This window comes from Aspergillus pseudoviridinutans (assembly GCF_018340605.1).
Source record: "Aspergillus pseudoviridinutans IFM 55266 DNA, scaffold_5, whole genome shotgun sequence".
NCBI classification, from domain to species: domain Eukaryota; kingdom Fungi; phylum Ascomycota; class Eurotiomycetes; order Eurotiales; family Aspergillaceae; genus Aspergillus; species Aspergillus pseudoviridinutans.
In genome coordinates, this window is record NW_025091285.1 from 694,300 (window position 1) to 710,603 (window position 16,304).

General features: G+C 45.8%; 6 protein-coding genes across 6 annotated transcripts; 3 read left to right on the plus strand and 3 right to left on the minus strand.

The window, feature by feature from the left end:
• Nucleotides 1-332: 332 nt before the first annotated feature.
• Nucleotides 333-1,909, minus strand: Asppvi_007340 (uncharacterized protein; the record flags this gene model as incomplete). The annotated part of the gene is made up of 2 exons (XM_043303227.1): nucleotides 333-1,568; nucleotides 1,625-1,909. 2 exons carry the CDS (start codon nucleotides 1,907-1,909, stop codon nucleotides 333-335), a joined length of 1,521 nt encoding a protein of 506 aa, XP_043159162.1.
• A 565-nt stretch (nucleotides 1,910-2,474) lies between these two features.
• Asppvi_007341 (OST3/OST6 family protein) lies at nucleotides 2,475-3,644 on the plus strand (the record flags this gene model as incomplete). The annotated part of the gene is made up of 4 exons (XM_043303228.1): nucleotides 2,475-2,816; nucleotides 2,884-2,981; nucleotides 3,038-3,393; nucleotides 3,463-3,644. The coding sequence occupies 4 exons, from the start codon at nucleotides 2,475-2,477 to the stop codon at nucleotides 3,642-3,644; spliced, it is 978 nt and encodes a 325-aa protein (XP_043159163.1).
• An 827-nt stretch (nucleotides 3,645-4,471) lies between these two features.
• On the plus strand, nucleotides 4,472-6,142 carry Asppvi_007342 (putative nuclear division Rft1 protein; the record flags this gene model as incomplete). Its single annotated transcript, XM_043303229.1, has 2 exons — nucleotides 4,472-5,229; nucleotides 5,284-6,142. 2 exons carry the CDS (start codon nucleotides 4,472-4,474, stop codon nucleotides 6,140-6,142), a joined length of 1,617 nt encoding a protein of 538 aa, XP_043159164.1.
• Nucleotides 6,143-6,287: 145 nt separating this feature from the next.
• Nucleotides 6,288-7,927, minus strand: dbp3 (RNA-dependent ATPase DBP3; the record flags this gene model as incomplete). The annotated part of the gene is made up of 3 exons (XM_043303230.1): nucleotides 6,288-6,444; nucleotides 6,522-6,593; nucleotides 6,648-7,927. 3 exons carry the CDS (start codon nucleotides 7,925-7,927, stop codon nucleotides 6,288-6,290), a joined length of 1,509 nt encoding a protein of 502 aa, XP_043159165.1.
• A 777-nt stretch (nucleotides 7,928-8,704) lies between these two features.
• Asppvi_007344 (replication factor A subunit protein RFA1) lies at nucleotides 8,705-10,844 on the minus strand (the record flags this gene model as incomplete). Its single annotated transcript, XM_043303231.1, has 6 exons — nucleotides 8,705-8,798; nucleotides 8,858-9,753; nucleotides 9,811-10,345; nucleotides 10,396-10,486; nucleotides 10,548-10,699; nucleotides 10,801-10,844. 6 exons carry the CDS (start codon nucleotides 10,842-10,844, stop codon nucleotides 8,705-8,707), a joined length of 1,812 nt encoding a protein of 603 aa, XP_043159166.1.
• Nucleotides 10,845-12,020: 1,176 nt separating this feature from the next.
• Nucleotides 12,021-14,668, plus strand: Asppvi_007345 (ubiquitin-specific protease UBP14; the record flags this gene model as incomplete). Its single annotated transcript, XM_043303232.1, has 6 exons — nucleotides 12,021-12,051; nucleotides 12,104-12,171; nucleotides 12,226-12,366; nucleotides 12,435-12,708; nucleotides 12,757-14,461; nucleotides 14,518-14,668. 6 exons carry the CDS (start codon nucleotides 12,021-12,023, stop codon nucleotides 14,666-14,668), a joined length of 2,370 nt encoding a protein of 789 aa, XP_043159167.1.
• Between the last annotated feature and the right edge of the window lie 1,636 nt (nucleotides 14,669-16,304).

Sequence of the window (16,304 nt, forward strand, 5' to 3'; positions counted from 1 at the left end):
ATCAACCTGGAATTACGTTGTGGTTTGATACAGTGGCGGGCCTTTTTACTTTCAATGAATAAATGACATTCTGGAGACGACATTCTGTAGATCAAGCAGTTCATGATATATAAATCAGAGCCACTGGTCAACCCCCTCCGGTCACTGCACTTGAAACAATGCTGGCCAGCGAATTATGCAAATATTGAACCGGATATCGAAACCTTTCCAAGGTGAAACATGAATCCACAATCATGAAAGAGGAACGCAGGTAAACGATGGAGTACAGCACTACTAGAATCAAGGACTACCGCTATGGACAAACATTACATTTATTCAAGGTTTCCCACTGCCTACATTCTCTTTCTGTCTCGCTTTAACGGGGAGAAACCCGTAGGGGCACCAAACCCTCGGCCGTGCATTATACTGGATTGGGCGGTTAACTGTATTTCGTCTCGGGAAGTTCGTCCAGGACCAGGAGCAAGTTTACGCCCTGGCTTTCTGATATCCTGGTTGTCCCGGTCTTCTTCATCCTCAAACAAGTTCCTATCTCGCTGGAACCCCAATTTACGCCTCTTCAACTTCATCTGACCATGACCAGGGGCCTTGTTCTTTGAAACACCGTCACCTTCTGCAAGGGGTTCGACATCAGTCTGTGGGGAGCGTGACCTGGACGCTATTGCTCCGGCCATTTTTGACTTGATACCAATTTGGTGGGATAGTTTCGACCGCTTTGAAGACAGTGCCTCCCTGGACAACAGCTCGTCTTCTTGCGGTGGACTGCTGATAGTTGCATTCTCAGCGAAACTCATTTTGTCACTGGAAACTTTCCCAGGTGTCCCCGCGCACACAGGGACCGTGTGTAGCTCATTTAAATCGTCATCAGAACTAACCGAAGGATTTTGAGGTTCACTCGCGCGTTTCAAAAATGGGGTAATCGAGAAAGACGATTTATCACCAGGCAAAGCTGTTGGTTGCTTGATGCCTTTATTCCAAGACTTGATCGCCCCTGGCGTAGCAATGGTCAGTGCGGGAACAAATTGGGTGCCCATCGTTCGATTAGGAGGAGCTCGAGATTTTGCATGGGGCTGAGGACTTTGAGTTGCTTTGAGATTATTATGGCGCTGTTGACCGTTACTCTGAGCTTCTTGGAGTTGATCTTTGACTTGCCGCAATTTCCGATTGAGATCCTCGATCCTTTCTTCAAGAGCTGCGCGCTGAGCTTCGCTTTCATGTTTTTGCTGACAAGCACTACGCTCTTGTCGTTCTCGAGCTTGTATTTGCTCTGCAAGTTCATTACGTGCTTCCTCAAGTCTTGAAGACAAATTGGCAATTTCCCCTGCCTGACGAGTCTGTTGGGACTGAGCACGTTCGTGGGCGCGCTTTTCGTTCTCCAATTGCTCTTCGACCGTAATCAGTTGGCGCCTCAATGCCTGTTTTTCGGCGACGGTATTCTGGGAAGAGATGCTTTGTACCCTAAACCGCTCCGCTTCTAATTGCAAGTTGGAAAGTTCTTTCGATAGGCGAATATTCTCGTCTACTAATCTCTTAGATTCGACGGCAGTCTTGCCCAGCGAAGCAAGTTCGCCCTATCCTAAAAGTCAGAGGTGATGTTCCACCAGGTCAAGGTATAATGGCAACATACACGAAGGCTCTCTATTTCATGTGACGAGGCAGCGAGCATATTCTTTAAGCGATTCTCTTCAATGAGGGTTTTATTGAATTGGACGCGTAGGCACGATTCAGATTCTCTGGCTCTGACTAATTCTTCGCTGGTCTCCTCTAGCTGCAAGTGTAGGCTATCGTTTTCGAACTGGAGAAATAATTGTTCCATACGTATTTCCCGACCTCGCTCGATCTCTAGAACAAGCGTTGTCCGCCCCACTGCTCGTTCATATTCTTGCTCATAGTGTGCTGTGGTAAGTGCCATTCGGCACTGAGAAACTGGGTAAGTCTCAACTTGCATCTCGGAGTCGTAGAGCATACATACATCATCAAACCCTGGTGCTGACATTTGGACGAGAGAATTCGGTGCCGGCTTGCAAGGAGATCAACATGTATAGCGAAATTAAGTCGTTAAGACTGTATTATTGCGGCATGAAGTCTAGTTTGCCTGGGATCCGTGGTCATGTCTGAGAAAGCAGTCTGTAGATGTTATCAATATTATCAAGGTACGGTAGTGGCCAACGTAAGGTACCGACCTTACCTCGCTATTGTTTGCGGCAGCGGCTGGCACGCGTCTTTCAGCTTGCGACGGAGAAATTAGCTCGGCAGCTCCCGAAGTTGTGGACACCTGGACTCTAGCTTGCACTAAAGAGATTGCGTAGTTATTGTGCCACCATGCATCTACTCCGTCCGGAATACCTCCTACACAGACATCGGATAATGACCAACGATACTTACGGACCGTTCATCCACTGTGTTTTTCAGTGATTCTTCACATTCGAGCTCAACAGTGCATCTTAAATGAGCCATTCTTCCAGACACTGGAGAAAATGAACCTCAATTTTCTTATCTCTTTCCTTTGCATTGCGACGAGTGCGCTTTGTACGTCCTCAGACCCTGATAAGTACGAGAAATACAGATCAGTCTCTCGTGTCGCGCCGATTGAATTGACAGATGTTACATATGATGATTTGACCTCGAAGCCTCGCGATTTTCACGTCGCGGTTCTTCTGACAGCTACTGACGCTCGCTATGGTTGCGTCCTATGTCGCGAGTTCCAATCCGAATGGGACCTCATTGCACGAAGTTGGAATAAGGGCCCTAAGTCAGACGATCTTAAACTGCTCCTCGCTACTCTGGATTTCAGTAATGGCAAGGAGACCTTCCAGAAGGTATAAGAATGATCTTTCTTCGTGAACACTCTTCATATATTTTTCAGCTAATCTATTGAGGTAAAAGCTGATGCTTCAAACTGCGCCTGTCCTTCTCTTGTTTCCTCCCACAGTCGGCTCCTTTGCCAAGGTTGACAATGCACCCGTAAGATTCGACTTCACTGGGTAAGAATCTCTCGGGTCTGCCACATGAGTTCTCTGTGTTGATGAAAGACGTCTAGCCCAATTTCTGCCGACCAACTCTACACATGGATCAGCCGACATCTCCCGGAAGGCTCAAAACCACCTCTCGTCCGCCCCATCAATTACATGCGAATTATCTCTGCAATCACCATCCTTATGGGCGTGATAACTTTGTTCACGGTTTTGTCTCCGTACGCCTTGCCGATCATAAGGAACCGAAATCTCTGGGCCGGCTTTAGCCTGATTGCTATCTTGCTGTTCACCAGTGGCCACATGTTCAATCATATCCGCAAAGTACCTTATGTTGTAGGTGATGGCAAGGGAGGCATTAGCTATTTTGCTGGTGGTTTCTCTAACCAGTACGGCATGGAAACCCAGATTGTCGCTGCCATTTGTAAGTCATTCACCATTTCGGAGGCACGACCCTGTCCGCACACATACTGATGATTTACTGTGATTGCAGACGCTGTTCTATCCTTTGCAGCGATTGCTCTTTCCATGAAGGTCCCTCGCATGGCGGACAAGAAGGCACAGCAACTGGCCGTCGTAATCTGGGCTGGCGTATTGCTCTGTACGTACAGCTTCCTCCTCAACGTCTTCAAGACGAAGAATGGCGGATATCCTTTCTATCTCCCTCCTTTTTAATTTCAGACATCGCCAGGGTTTAACCCTAGTCCTTTCACCGGGCGGTGCGATATCCTTGAAGCAAAAGAGCCCGATTCAGGTGTAGCAAGTCACCTGCTGAAGCCTTCTTCCGCGGATAGGTTCGTGAACTGGACTTTCTCCTTCATGGTGTTTCCGGGTCTTGAACGCCTATCTACTCTGCATCAGCCTGCATTGCGACTAGGCGAAGGAGCTGGTGGTTTCCCCCTTCCCTCCTCAAAAGTCTCAGCGACCTTAGTCTTCACAACCAGGATACCATTGTAATGCAGAAGAATCCGCTTTCTTGACAGATAGAAAAAGGCCATTCAATGGGTAGATGACATGATAGTCTGCAAAATGAAACAATAATCCCAGACTGCAGGAAAGCAAAACATCTTAGATCGACGCAGTCACAAGATCTATTCAGCAAGTACATGGATAGATACACTAGGAGCTCTTTAATCTTCATTTCAGGCAGGTAAATCCTGGTAAAGTCACACTATGAAATGTGAAGGTCAGAGTGTTTGCAGCTGTGATGCCCCCAGGCTCCTCTAGATACGCGGACCCAGTGTGGTTCACCCTACTATGGCCGCGGCTGCGGCCGCGGCTAGGTAGAGGACAACATCACACCCTCTATCTTCATCCTGCTCAGCACCGCGTGCCTGAAGGAGTAAGTCATTTCTGAAGACATAAGACCGCAGCTTTTGTCTTATGTCTTACTTGTACGAATCAGGATTGTGTTTCAACCTTCGTCATCCACACAATCGGTCCCAGCTCGATAACACTTGCAGATTAAAAAAGTTCATGAGACGTGCGGAAAGCATGCCACAATGTCCAAGCCAGACAGACTTCGCACTAGAAGAGCTTTGGCATCATCGGTGTCGGGGACTACGCTTTTGGTCTTGATCCAGTTGGTTTCGCGGCTGTTCACCTTTGTTGCCAATCAGTTGGTCCTGAGGAACCTATCACCAGCGACACTGGGAGCAGCAACTCAACTTGAGTTGTTCATGGTTACGATCTTATACTTCTCTCGGGAGGCCATCAGGTTAGCCATTCAGAGACAGCCTCTGGATTCGCTTTCATTCCCCGACATCAGCAATCAAGAGAAGTCGCGCATAGCTTGCGACAGGAAAACCGATGCTCAATCTACGGCGACTCAATCAATAGTGAACATGTCCTACCTCAGCCTTGGAATTGGAATCGCCTTGTCTATCTTGCTCGGTAATTCCTACATACAGTTTGCTGCTGAGCAGGTTGCTCAAACGTCTTTCTATCGCAGCAGTGTGGCAATCGTCTGTCTCGCGTCCACCTTAGAGCTATGCACTGAACCTTTCTTTGCTGTAGTCCACAGATATATGCTGTACAAGACTAGGGCAACCGTTGAAATGGCAGCGGCATTTGTAAAGAGTCTAACAACGTGTGGTCTGTTTATCTGGGCGTCCTGGAATGGAAACAATGTCGGTATACTTCCATTTGCACTTGGTCATCTGGCTTATGCCTTGGTGCTTCTCTCCGGCTACTCTGCAGCTCTGTCAAACGCAGCGAGTAGATGGCATTTTTCGTTTCTGCCCAGTCGCATAAGAACAAGGTATGTGGAGGCAATTCCTATCGAATAGGACTCAGCCATGATAACAGGTCCAAGGGATAAGTCCGTTCATGTCCTGGGCATGTTTTCGTCCCAGTTGATCTCTCTATCTGCAAATCTCTTCTTCCAATCTGTGGTCAAGCATTTGCTCACGCAAGGGGACGCCATGATGCTCGCCGCAATGTCGAGCTTGGAGGATCAAGGGATATATTTCCTCGCTTCTAACTATGGTGGTCTTATAGCTCGCATCATTTTTCAGCCAATTGAGGAGAGCTCTCGCACGCTCTTTTCGTCACTGTTGGGTCTCAGTGACTCAAACAGAGAAGAATCAATCAACGTCGACGCTGCTAAGACGCATCTTACCGATGTCATGAAAGCATACGGGATTCTATCTGCTCTTATCTTTCCTTTGAACCCCGTCATAATTAAGCAGATACTTCACCTATTGGGCGGTACAGAATGGGCTGGTTTTGAAGTCTATCACCTACTTTCACTTTATTGCTTCTATATACCTTTCTTGGCATTCAATGGTATAACAGAGGCGTTTGTCTCGTCTGCTGCTAATGGGTCGGAGCTTCGATCACAGGCGGGCTGGATGGGGGCTTTCTCAGCATGCTTTGCGTTAGCAGCCTACCTTTTCTTGAGAGTTGGCGACCTCGGCGCTCGTGGCTTGGTGTACGCTAATATGGTCAACATGACAGTGCGAATACTTTGGAGTCTAAATTTCATACGAAGGTATATGCACAATCATGACAACGACATAACGTTGACCGAGTTCGGCTTGAGTCCTCATACCTATATTGTTGGCTTTCTAATGACCACAATCACAATACTCGGGCCAGAGCTGTTCCACAACGATTTTCATGGTCTGATACAAGCGGCAGGTTTTTGCGCCTCCTATGCCATTCTAGTGTGAGTTACCCGTACAAGACTTGAATGAGCTCTGACAGCGCTACATGATAGTCTATATTTCGAGAGAACGTATTTGAGGGGATTGTACAACCGGGTCTGTCAAACTTGGAAGCAGGACACCACACACCGCAAGACAAAGTAATACGAGTTCACTCGTCGAAAACAATCTTTGTCGCTGATTTGCTGGTATCCACATCCTTGAAGAATGCACCGTACGCACCATGCTGCTTCTTCTTCACGGTCGTTCCAAACTTTAGCAAAGCGTCCGGTACTTCTTGTTTAGCTGCTCTCAGAACGTTTATCAACCTGTGACAATATAGGAAGATGGCCACATTAGCAGCCTACTCAAGCACATAGGCTGATTGACGATTTTGAGAACTTACGCGCCAGATTGAGCTTTATCCGTTTCTGTGAAGAGAGTAATGGCATGGCCATCGGCACCGGCGCGCCCGGTTCTAATCAACCTCGAATTAACCACATTTCAGCCAAGAGAGAATATCCTTGCTTACCTCCCAATTCGATGTACGTAGTCCTCGACCGTTAGAGGAAAAGTGACATTGATAACCAATTTGACTGACGGTATGTCAAGGCCACGGGCTGCCACGTCGGTGGCAACAAGTACAGTAGCTGCCCCGGTTTTGAATGCCTCCAGACTTTTGAATCTTTCGTGCTGGTTCAAATCTCCATGTATCCCTGCGACTTTGAAGTTCTTGGTTCGTAAAAGTCTCTCGATACGAACTGCTTCTTTCTTGTACAAACAAAAGACAAGAACCTTATCGGAAACTGCTGCGCCTCGCTGAGCGCGACTGAGCAACTGCACAAGTCTAGCCTCCTTCTCCTGAGGCTTCACAACCTCGACCACCTGTTTAATCCTGGTATTAGCACGCGGATCGGCGGAAGGATCACCACCAATGGTGACAGTCACAGCCGAAGTCATGAAAGTAGCCGCCAGGTCTCTGACGCTAGGAGGCCAAGTTGCAGTGAACATAACGGTTTGGCGTTTTGAATCTGGCATGGAGCGGATGATGTCTTTTATATCCTGTTCAAACCCCTTGTCTAGCATGCGATCCGCCTCATCCAAAACTAGGTATTTGACCTTTCCAAGATCCACGGAGCCATCGTTTTGAAGATCTTTTAGTCTACCAGGGGTCGCAACAACGATAGCTGCAGTCTTCAGGGCCTCGCGTTGTTCGTCTTTTTTCACACCCCCATAGATACATGTTACTCTGATGTCCACAGAGGCCCCAAATTTCGAAAGCTGATCATATATTTGCATTGCAAGCTCCCTGGTTGGAGAAATGATGACCGCTGCAGGTCGTGCATGTTTTCGCTTGACTTTTCCTGAATCCAGAATTTTCTTAATACATGGCAAGCCGAAAGCCAATGTCTTCCCGCTTCCGGTCTCTGCAATGCCTATGACATCCCGACTGGCGAAGAGTAGGGGCCATGTTGCAGATTGAATAGGTGTCGGCGATGAGAAAGAGCTCAATGGGTCATAAATCTTGCTGAAGCTGCTGGGGAGGTGAGAAAAAGAAATTATGGGGCGAAGCGCCGGCGCTTCCGAAGAATCGGTCACTTTAATGCAATGCTTCGCGAGAAACTGGTCTATCTCAATCTGAGAAAGATCACCTAGGGCTGGTGACTGGACGTAAGTAGCATCTGGTATAGGACCAAGTTCATTTCTAATAGCCTCAGCAGACGAGATCTTCGATCCCTCTCCACTTCTTTCATTCTTGGATCTCTTTTTGGGCCGGTAATCGCCACTTTCGTGGTGGACACGCTTGGTCATGATCAGTATCTGTTGTGGTCTGGTCTTTCCTCAGTTTTGAAATCTGGGACCGAGAAATGACAGATAGATGATTGACAGATATTGGAGATAGAAGACGAAAGTGAGAAATGTAAACTGAGCGTGATCGAATGAGACACGGGATCAAGAGATGCTGTGTGTGGGAAGGGGGAGGAAAATTTATGGTAGTGCTAGTAGGAATAAATTGGTCACTAGGAATAAAATTGTCTGCCAATCAACGCCGCCAATATGTCACTGCAATATTTTATTCCACTGAGTAGCGCCGCACCCCCAGAGCCTCCCCTCCCCGCCAGGGCCTACCTCTCTACATACTACAAGAACTCAAGTATACCTATGAGTGGGCTATGTAGTCCACTAACCGAAGACTGCTGTAATTTTTGTGTTATCTTTAAGGGGGAAATCAAAGAAGGAAAGCATGTGATTACGGGAACAGGGCTCCCCAACTGACACAAAGACTATCTTCGTGGTACAGCGTACAAGACTGATCGTCAGGAAGAATATCACCTAGAAATGGCAGTTTAGTAACTTCGTCCGATTTCATGCCCTCGTATGCATTACCCTTCCTGATTACCCAAGACATACGTGATATGCGAGACCTCGCGAACTCGAGTCATAATCTCTGGGAATCAAGCGGAACGACGTTATACACTCATACACAAACAAATGTCTATAAAGTTAAAATCGTGTATGTAACATTTCAAGCCCCGGAAGGATCGAACTTGGCCAGGAAAGGCAAATTCACCATCAATCCAAGGCATATCAAGAAAGGCCATATGAATTAATCAGAGTCATGAGGCGAGATGCTTCCTCCGAGTAGTTGACAGGTTTGGCCGTCGATACCTGATAACGGATGCTAGTTAAGATGTCATTAGCGGTAGGTTCAATATTGGTAACCAAATAGCAGATACATACCGTTGCTGATCTCCGAAATGATCAAGCTTAGCCCGACATCTGAAGTTCCAAGTTCGGCAATTAGCTTCCTGGAAGATGTCTCCAGCGGCCTTTTCTCCATTTTGGCGAAGATCCATCAACTGATCCGCAGACGTGCCCATTAACTGTTTCCCGACCTCATCAAAGCAACTAAGCCAGAGCTGGCCAGTGTGGTCGCTAACATTGATGAGCATGATGTATCGATACTCTGGACGTGGGTGAGTTTTATCACAGCTTTCGCACCGCCATTGGCCGGGATCAAGTTCTGTCACTTTTTTGTTGCACCCTTCKGATAGGCAAGCAGGGTAGCACATGTTGTCTTGCTTTATATAAATAACAGTCCCTTTGAGCGAGAAGTAGACAGCATCTTCTGACATCCCCAGTTGTTCTTCGCGTATTTGTGCGATTGTTTTCAAGTGATCCAATCTCATTGCAGACGAGGATGCGTTGGACATTGTGGCATGTGACGTGAACGTCTCGTGTCTGCCTTGAGCATCATACCAACCCTTAAGGCGATGAGCTTCTTCTATGTCAGGGTCGACAGTCATTGAGCCAGAACTCAACAAACTGAGACTTCGTCCTCCAAAATCAGAGACTTTGACACCCTTGAAAGCAATTACAGACTCTGGCATGGCATTGAAATTCAACGCCGTGGAGCCCCAGATGGTTAGACGAACAGAAAAACCCGAGCTATCGACCAAGGTAAGCTCTCGCTTGTCATAGGGCTTACTCGTCGTCTTTGATACGATTTGACTAGTCTCCCCAACTTCTTTTAGCACTCCAATAATGTCAATGGTGGTATCCTTCTCAACAGACTGTAGATCGCCCACGGTTGTGAAATTGAACCGAACTTGCGGAACATCGCTCTGATCCTCAGCCTAAACCAAAAAATTGTAAGCTTATCAGATGCAACTGCGCTTGAAAAATTCACTGACCTTTTCAACAACTGTATCTTTCTCAAATGTGAGTTCGTAGTCATTGTTCAGATTGGTAAATTGCTTCTTGGCAATCTGAACCCGGCAGGGGCTAGATATATAGTACACGCTTCCTTCATGAAAAACATCATAGAGCAGGTCGCACTGCTCATTGAACCCAGTGGCACGGATTTCACCACTGTCATCGAGTAAGTTGACACTAAATAGCCTACCCTCAGAGTTTCTGTTGTGCCAGGTTTTGATTGCTGATTTGCTCGTGCAACGCGCCTTGATCGTCCATTTATGTGAATAAGGAGAGATAGCTTCGATCGGATAGATGGTGGCATGGGTCGATGTCAAAGAGGAACGTGCAGGCTGTACGCGAGGTTCCCCTCGCTGATTTTGGACCTTGGAGCCATAAAATCCACCGCTGGAGATTGTAGTGGGTTGGGGCTTTTCATCCTCTTCCAACTTATTTTCCAAAGGTTTCGGTTCTCCGATTTTCTCTGCTTCGCCGAGTTCCTGCAAGACTTCGAGATCCAAGATTATGAGAATTCTATGATAATATTAGCCGCGTGTATAATTTGGGGTTTCCGGATCCACAACTTTTTCCCTTTGACAGAATTTGCTTGAAACGACTTCAAACGGACAAAACACCCCTTCCTTAGCACGCCACTCGTTACGAGTGGATTCGCTTCTGTCATACAACGTGTTAATTAGTCATAGATGACATTTCGTCACCGGTCCTCTCTACTCACGTGTTGCAAGCATGGTCTGAACATAATTCGAGATATCACTGAACACGGCTCTGTACCGCTCTTGATGGTTTGGTTGGGGAGGCAAAGGCTTAATCTGAACACACTGGACGATAGGTTCATGGATTTGGGGTTTGGTTTCATCAAAGATGGCGCTGAAAACGTATCAGTAAATTCTTGTCCTAGCTGATATGCCAGCCCAGGGAAAGAGAAAGGATGGTCTGCTGGCAAGGGTAAGATAAAAGAGCTCGCTTACCTGAGCGCCCCGACTGAGATCTGAGATGCTGCATCGAGAGCCATCGTGCAAGCAAATGTTGCTGGATTGCTCGTAGCCAAACGGAATATATGTGCAGGTATCTTGGTAACTAGTTTGTGAATGGGAAGAAAAAGAAAGAGAACAGGGATACAAATATATGTCACTTTTCAAACTAGTATTCGTTTTCCTGAAGCTGATGGCAGAAGGAGGAAGATACCTTATTAAAGATACATGTGTGAAAACACTCTTTGGCAATAGGTATTGGTCTAACGCGTCGGGTGCTATTTTGTGTAAAGCATCCCTGACGCGTTGAGTGGCTATTAGATAGGCGGTAAGGTATGGTCCAATTACTTCCCCTATCTGGTAGGGCCCGCTGCAAGGCACTCTGTACCCTGTTAGGCTGTAGCCTACTAGGTAGGTAGTAGTACMCACAGAGCACCTTGAGATACCTAGTTGTGCATGGTAAGGAACTTAAGAAGTCAATCAAAACAGCATTATTATCAGGTATTAATTACACTAGTTGCAACTTAGGTTAACTAGGATAGCACTTAGCAATGGTTACATCTCCATAGGTAGTTTCTACCTAGGCATGTGCCTTCCTACTCCTTTTAAGGTACGTTCTCTACGGAGCTCACTGACAGGCAGAGGTTAAATCTAGGCAATAAAAACTAAGATTACTACCTGTACTCAGCAGTCCTTTTTCGGATAATAACAATCAATGATTCCTAGGACATTTTGATATTCCTGGGACTATAAATATGAATGGGATCAACTCTTTAATATTGAAGACCACATGCTTGGAGTAAAGGATAATCGAAATAGAGAACCTTCTTCAGGACTTTATAATATGAACTAGGCCAGCATGCCAGGAACAAAATCATAAACTATCTACTCTATCTATTCCATAGTCAATAAATCCAAGTTTATCATTATTATTTATTATTATTGGTGGTGGTTCTTGATTATTTAATTGATCAGGTTACATAGCACCCCACCTTGATAAGGATGTTGCAAGGTGGTGCTCAGTGGTGCTCTGAGGTAAAGTATATCGCCTCACGTCACAATCTACACATCTTTTGCTAAACCTAGAAAAGAGCAAGAGTTGTCCTACATCTTGCTATAAATTCATCAGAAGTCAGTTGCTTACTCTTTTTGATTTGATGATACGTTAATCACAGCTAATGTCGATCGAGTCAAGATTATCATTGGACATATTGAGAATGGCTCAATGCCCTCATAGTAGCTCGCAGGGCAAGTATATAAAGTCCAGATACTAGCTAAATTCTAACTCGGACTCTTAAAGCTTTGCAACCGCCATCTGAATCCCAAGCTGTCTATCGCGAAGAGTGTACGCAATGTTTTGACTCTGTGGTTCGTCGCTTGTTCCCTTCTTGGCGTGTTCAGCCAGGGCTAATCTTACCCAAGGATGAGGAGACTGGCCTAAATGTATGCCTCATTTGTTTCAACGGCGGCTGTACAGGAGATCGAAACCATGCCTTGCTTCATTACAAGCGCTTTTGCCATCCATTAGCACTGAACATCAAGAGGTCGCGAAAGAAGATACAGGTGCGTTGAGGGCCATACCTACTCGCAATGCTTACAATGTTCGGTGTCATGGTAACATAAAATAATAGCGTGGCGAACCTCCACAGAAAATCTCAAGGCTCGCGATTGCTGCAGAGACGGATGAAGATCGCTACGACACAGCAATACGAGTCGTTTGCTATGAGTGCCGCTTGGATGACATCGATGCATCCAGTGGCAACCTTGCAGTCGTGGTAGATGGGGTAATGAAGGCCATGACGTTCTCTAAGAGAGAAGAGATTAAAGCTTGGGAGCAAGAGTTCGTCCCATGCGAGCATACGCTTTGCTTAGTGCAACAAACCCCTAAGCAGACTGAGTCTCAAGGTATGGTTTTCCTCGCGGGTCCGATTCTCTGCTAACCAAGGTACGCAGAGCTGAGTCAGTGCACGATGTGTACTTTGAAGGAGAACCTTTGGCTTTGTTTGGAGTGTGGTAACCTTGGTTGCGGACGCAGTCAGTTCGGGGGTTTGGGAGGAAATTCACACGCGCTTGCGCATTCTGACTCAACTTCACATGCGGTTGCCGTCAAGCTTGGCTCAATAACCGCCGATGGGAGCGCGGATATCTACTGCTACAAGTGCAATGAAGAAAGGACAGACCCCGACCTTGCCGCTCATCTTGCTCATTGGGGAATCAATCTGAGCGCGCGCGAAAAAACGGAGAAAAGCCTCATGGAGATGCAGGTTGAACACAACATGAAATGGGAGTTCTCAACCACATCTGCGGATGGCCACGAGCTCACCCCGTTATTCGGGCCTGGGTTTACAGGTTTGACCAATCTAGGAAATAGCTGTTATCTTTCGAGCGTGGTGCAATGCCTCTTCTCCTCGCCGGAGTTCCAAAGAAGATATTACCATAGCAACGAAGAGCCACCGTTATCCCAACAACCTGCCCAGGACTTCGAGACGCAGATGAGAAAGCTCGCTGATGGCATTCTTTCTGGGCGTTACTCAAAGCCCAATGCAGACGTGATTGCCTCGCCTGATTCTCCCGAGGTGCCCCACCAGAAAGGGTTATCGCCAGCAATGTTTAAACATCTTATCGGTCGTGGTCATGAAGAGTTCTCAACCATGAGACAACAAGATGCGTTTGAGTTCTTGCTTCACTTGTTTAAGCTGATTCAACGCTCCCAAAGCCCCGAGGGCAGAGGCAACCCCATTGAAAATTTTCGGTTCGCTGTCGAGCAGCGTCTACAGTGTCTGTCCTGCAAAGGAGTCCGTTACAGAATAGATGAGCAAGACAACGTCTCTATTCCTGTTCCAGTGCGTCGACAGCTGGGCAGAAATAGCACGGACCCCTCTGCGGATTTGGAGTTCGAAACAGTGACTTTCTCTGAATGTCTCGATGTTTTCACTGCTAATGAAATCGTTGAGCTCAGCTGTCCCTCTTGTGGAAGCAACAATGGGTTCTCGAAGCGTTCGTCGTTTAGGACAATGCCGCAGGAATTAGTGCTAAACGCCCGACGATTCGAAGTCGTTAATTGGGTTCCGAGGAAATTGGACATCCCAGTGGATGTCAGCGACGAACCACTAGATTTCAGCCCATATGTTGGCTCCATGAAGGAAGAAGGCGAAAAGCTCCTACCGGAAGACGATCCATCCGATAGTGGGTTCTCGCCTGATCAGAACATCTTAAACCAGCTTCTTGCCATGGGCTTTCCCAGAATTAGATGTGAAAAGGCGCTACATGCGACCGGCAATTCAGATACCGAAGCTGCCATGAACTGGTTGTTCTCTCATATGGATGACCCAGATATCGATATACCGCTTGTGGGCAGCAAGGTTACCGGCCCCGCTAACATGGCCCTACAGGATCCCTCGAAAATAGCTCAACTGAGTGAAATGGGTATCGATGAGGATCGAGCCAAAAGAGCACTGGCTGCGACAGGGGGCGATGTGGATCGAGCTCTCGATTGGGTATTCAGTCATCCCGACGAGATGCCTGAATATGACAGTCGTGATTGTGACTCTGGTTCTCGGCTTCCCGCTAATAGTAATGTTCCTGGCTTTCATGAAACCCCGGCTAGATACCAACTTCGGGCCATTGTTTGCCACAAAGGTACATCAGTGCACGCAGGGTGAGTAGAGATCTCGATCTATCAGATTTATCGAATTGCCAACTGAGAACAAACAGACATTATGTTGCATTTGTGCGGAAGAAGCTGCCGGGCAGGGATAATCCTTCCTGGGTTATGTTTAATGATGAAAAAGTCGTGGGAGTCGATGATATTCAGGATATGAAAAAGTTTGCCTATCTATACTTCTTCTCTCGAGTCGAAGCTTGACCGGATCGTTGGCTGTATATGGATCAGACTACGGAATGTGGGCTCTATAGATAGGGATAGGTGACTTTCATGTCCCTTTACATGTTCAATGAGTGTGTCTTCTATACTGATGGGGATCTGTCAGCTCTAGTATATCTTACTGGATTATTGCTCTTAAAACTGACATTCCTGAAGCACTTTGAGATAACATAGTATAACTGATGCTGTATGTTGGGGGAGATAGTCAGTTGTCTTTCCTATTTGCTCCTTAGAAATATAAGTAGGGATGGCATATCAGGTGCTTATAGTAATATCGCTATCAATGAAAACCAAAGAAGAGCCTAATGCTGGTAATGCATATAAACTAGATAGAAGGGTATGATAGTGATCATTATAATTTAAGGTAGAGCCTGTAAATTAATATTGATTGATTGATTCCTGGCTCCATTTCAGTACCAGGCTAGGCCATACCAGGGGCTCCTAGTGAGTATTAACTATCTACCAGCAGCCATCTTTGCAGATTGGCACTGCTGGTGTACATATATATAGGGTCACTCTATAGATACACCTTGTAAGATCAGCATGACGGGAGTAAGATAGCTATTTTACCTAATGTAAGGTCGGCCATATAAGTTCCGAGGTCAACTGGTAAGATTAGTGTGAACAGAGCAAGATAACCATATATTGCCCAAGTAAGGAGAACTAATCACTGGGTTACAGAATACTCGGCAACTCTCAGATAACTAATATTCATAAAGTTAATTAAATATAGGGTTATGATACAGCGACACCGATACCGTACAGCGACACCCCCCTTACCTATTAGGTAAGTAAAGTCATATGAATGATATGATCACCACAGATTCAACAGAGACTTAGCAGAGGATAAAAATAATTCAATTTGCTATATAAAATTAATGATAGGATTTGCTTGATAGGATTTGCAATTTTAATTCCTTCTAAGTATATAAATAAATTATATTAGATTTCCACTATTAAGAATTAAATACTGCTTTCATGCTGGCTGTAATGCTATTTATTATAGTTACCCCTACCTATGTCTACCTCCGCCTACTACTATGCCTCCAGCGCTCCGCCCATAGCTATGCCTATAGCTATATCTATAACCCGCATCTTCCTCATTAAAGTATTAATATCTAGGCTTTTATAATCTTACATTAAAGGTACTATAGCAAGTAATTATAAGCCTAGGATTACTAATACTATAGGAAAATAACATCACCAGGTTAATTATAATGCCCTACTATTATGTCCTACGTCCTAGTACTAAGCCTAAGGCATACAGAGTAGATTACATGCCTAGGAGAATCCACTTTTGCAGCAATTACATAACTTTTATATACCTAATTAGGTAAGGGAGGTGTTGCTGTATCCCCAGAGAGTGTCACTATATCACTACCCTAAATATTTATTAAATATGCTTTTAATATGCAAGGTCGGCCATCAAGGTCCAAGGTCAACTGGTAAGATCAGTGTGGAGGGAGCAAGATAACCGTGTATTACTTTAATATTAGGGTTAAAATATTTTAGCTAAGAATTTATGGAGTAATAATATAGTACTATTTATCTAATCTAAAGAGGATTTAAACTTAATATAATATATATATAAATTTACTATTTAGTAGATAAATCTATA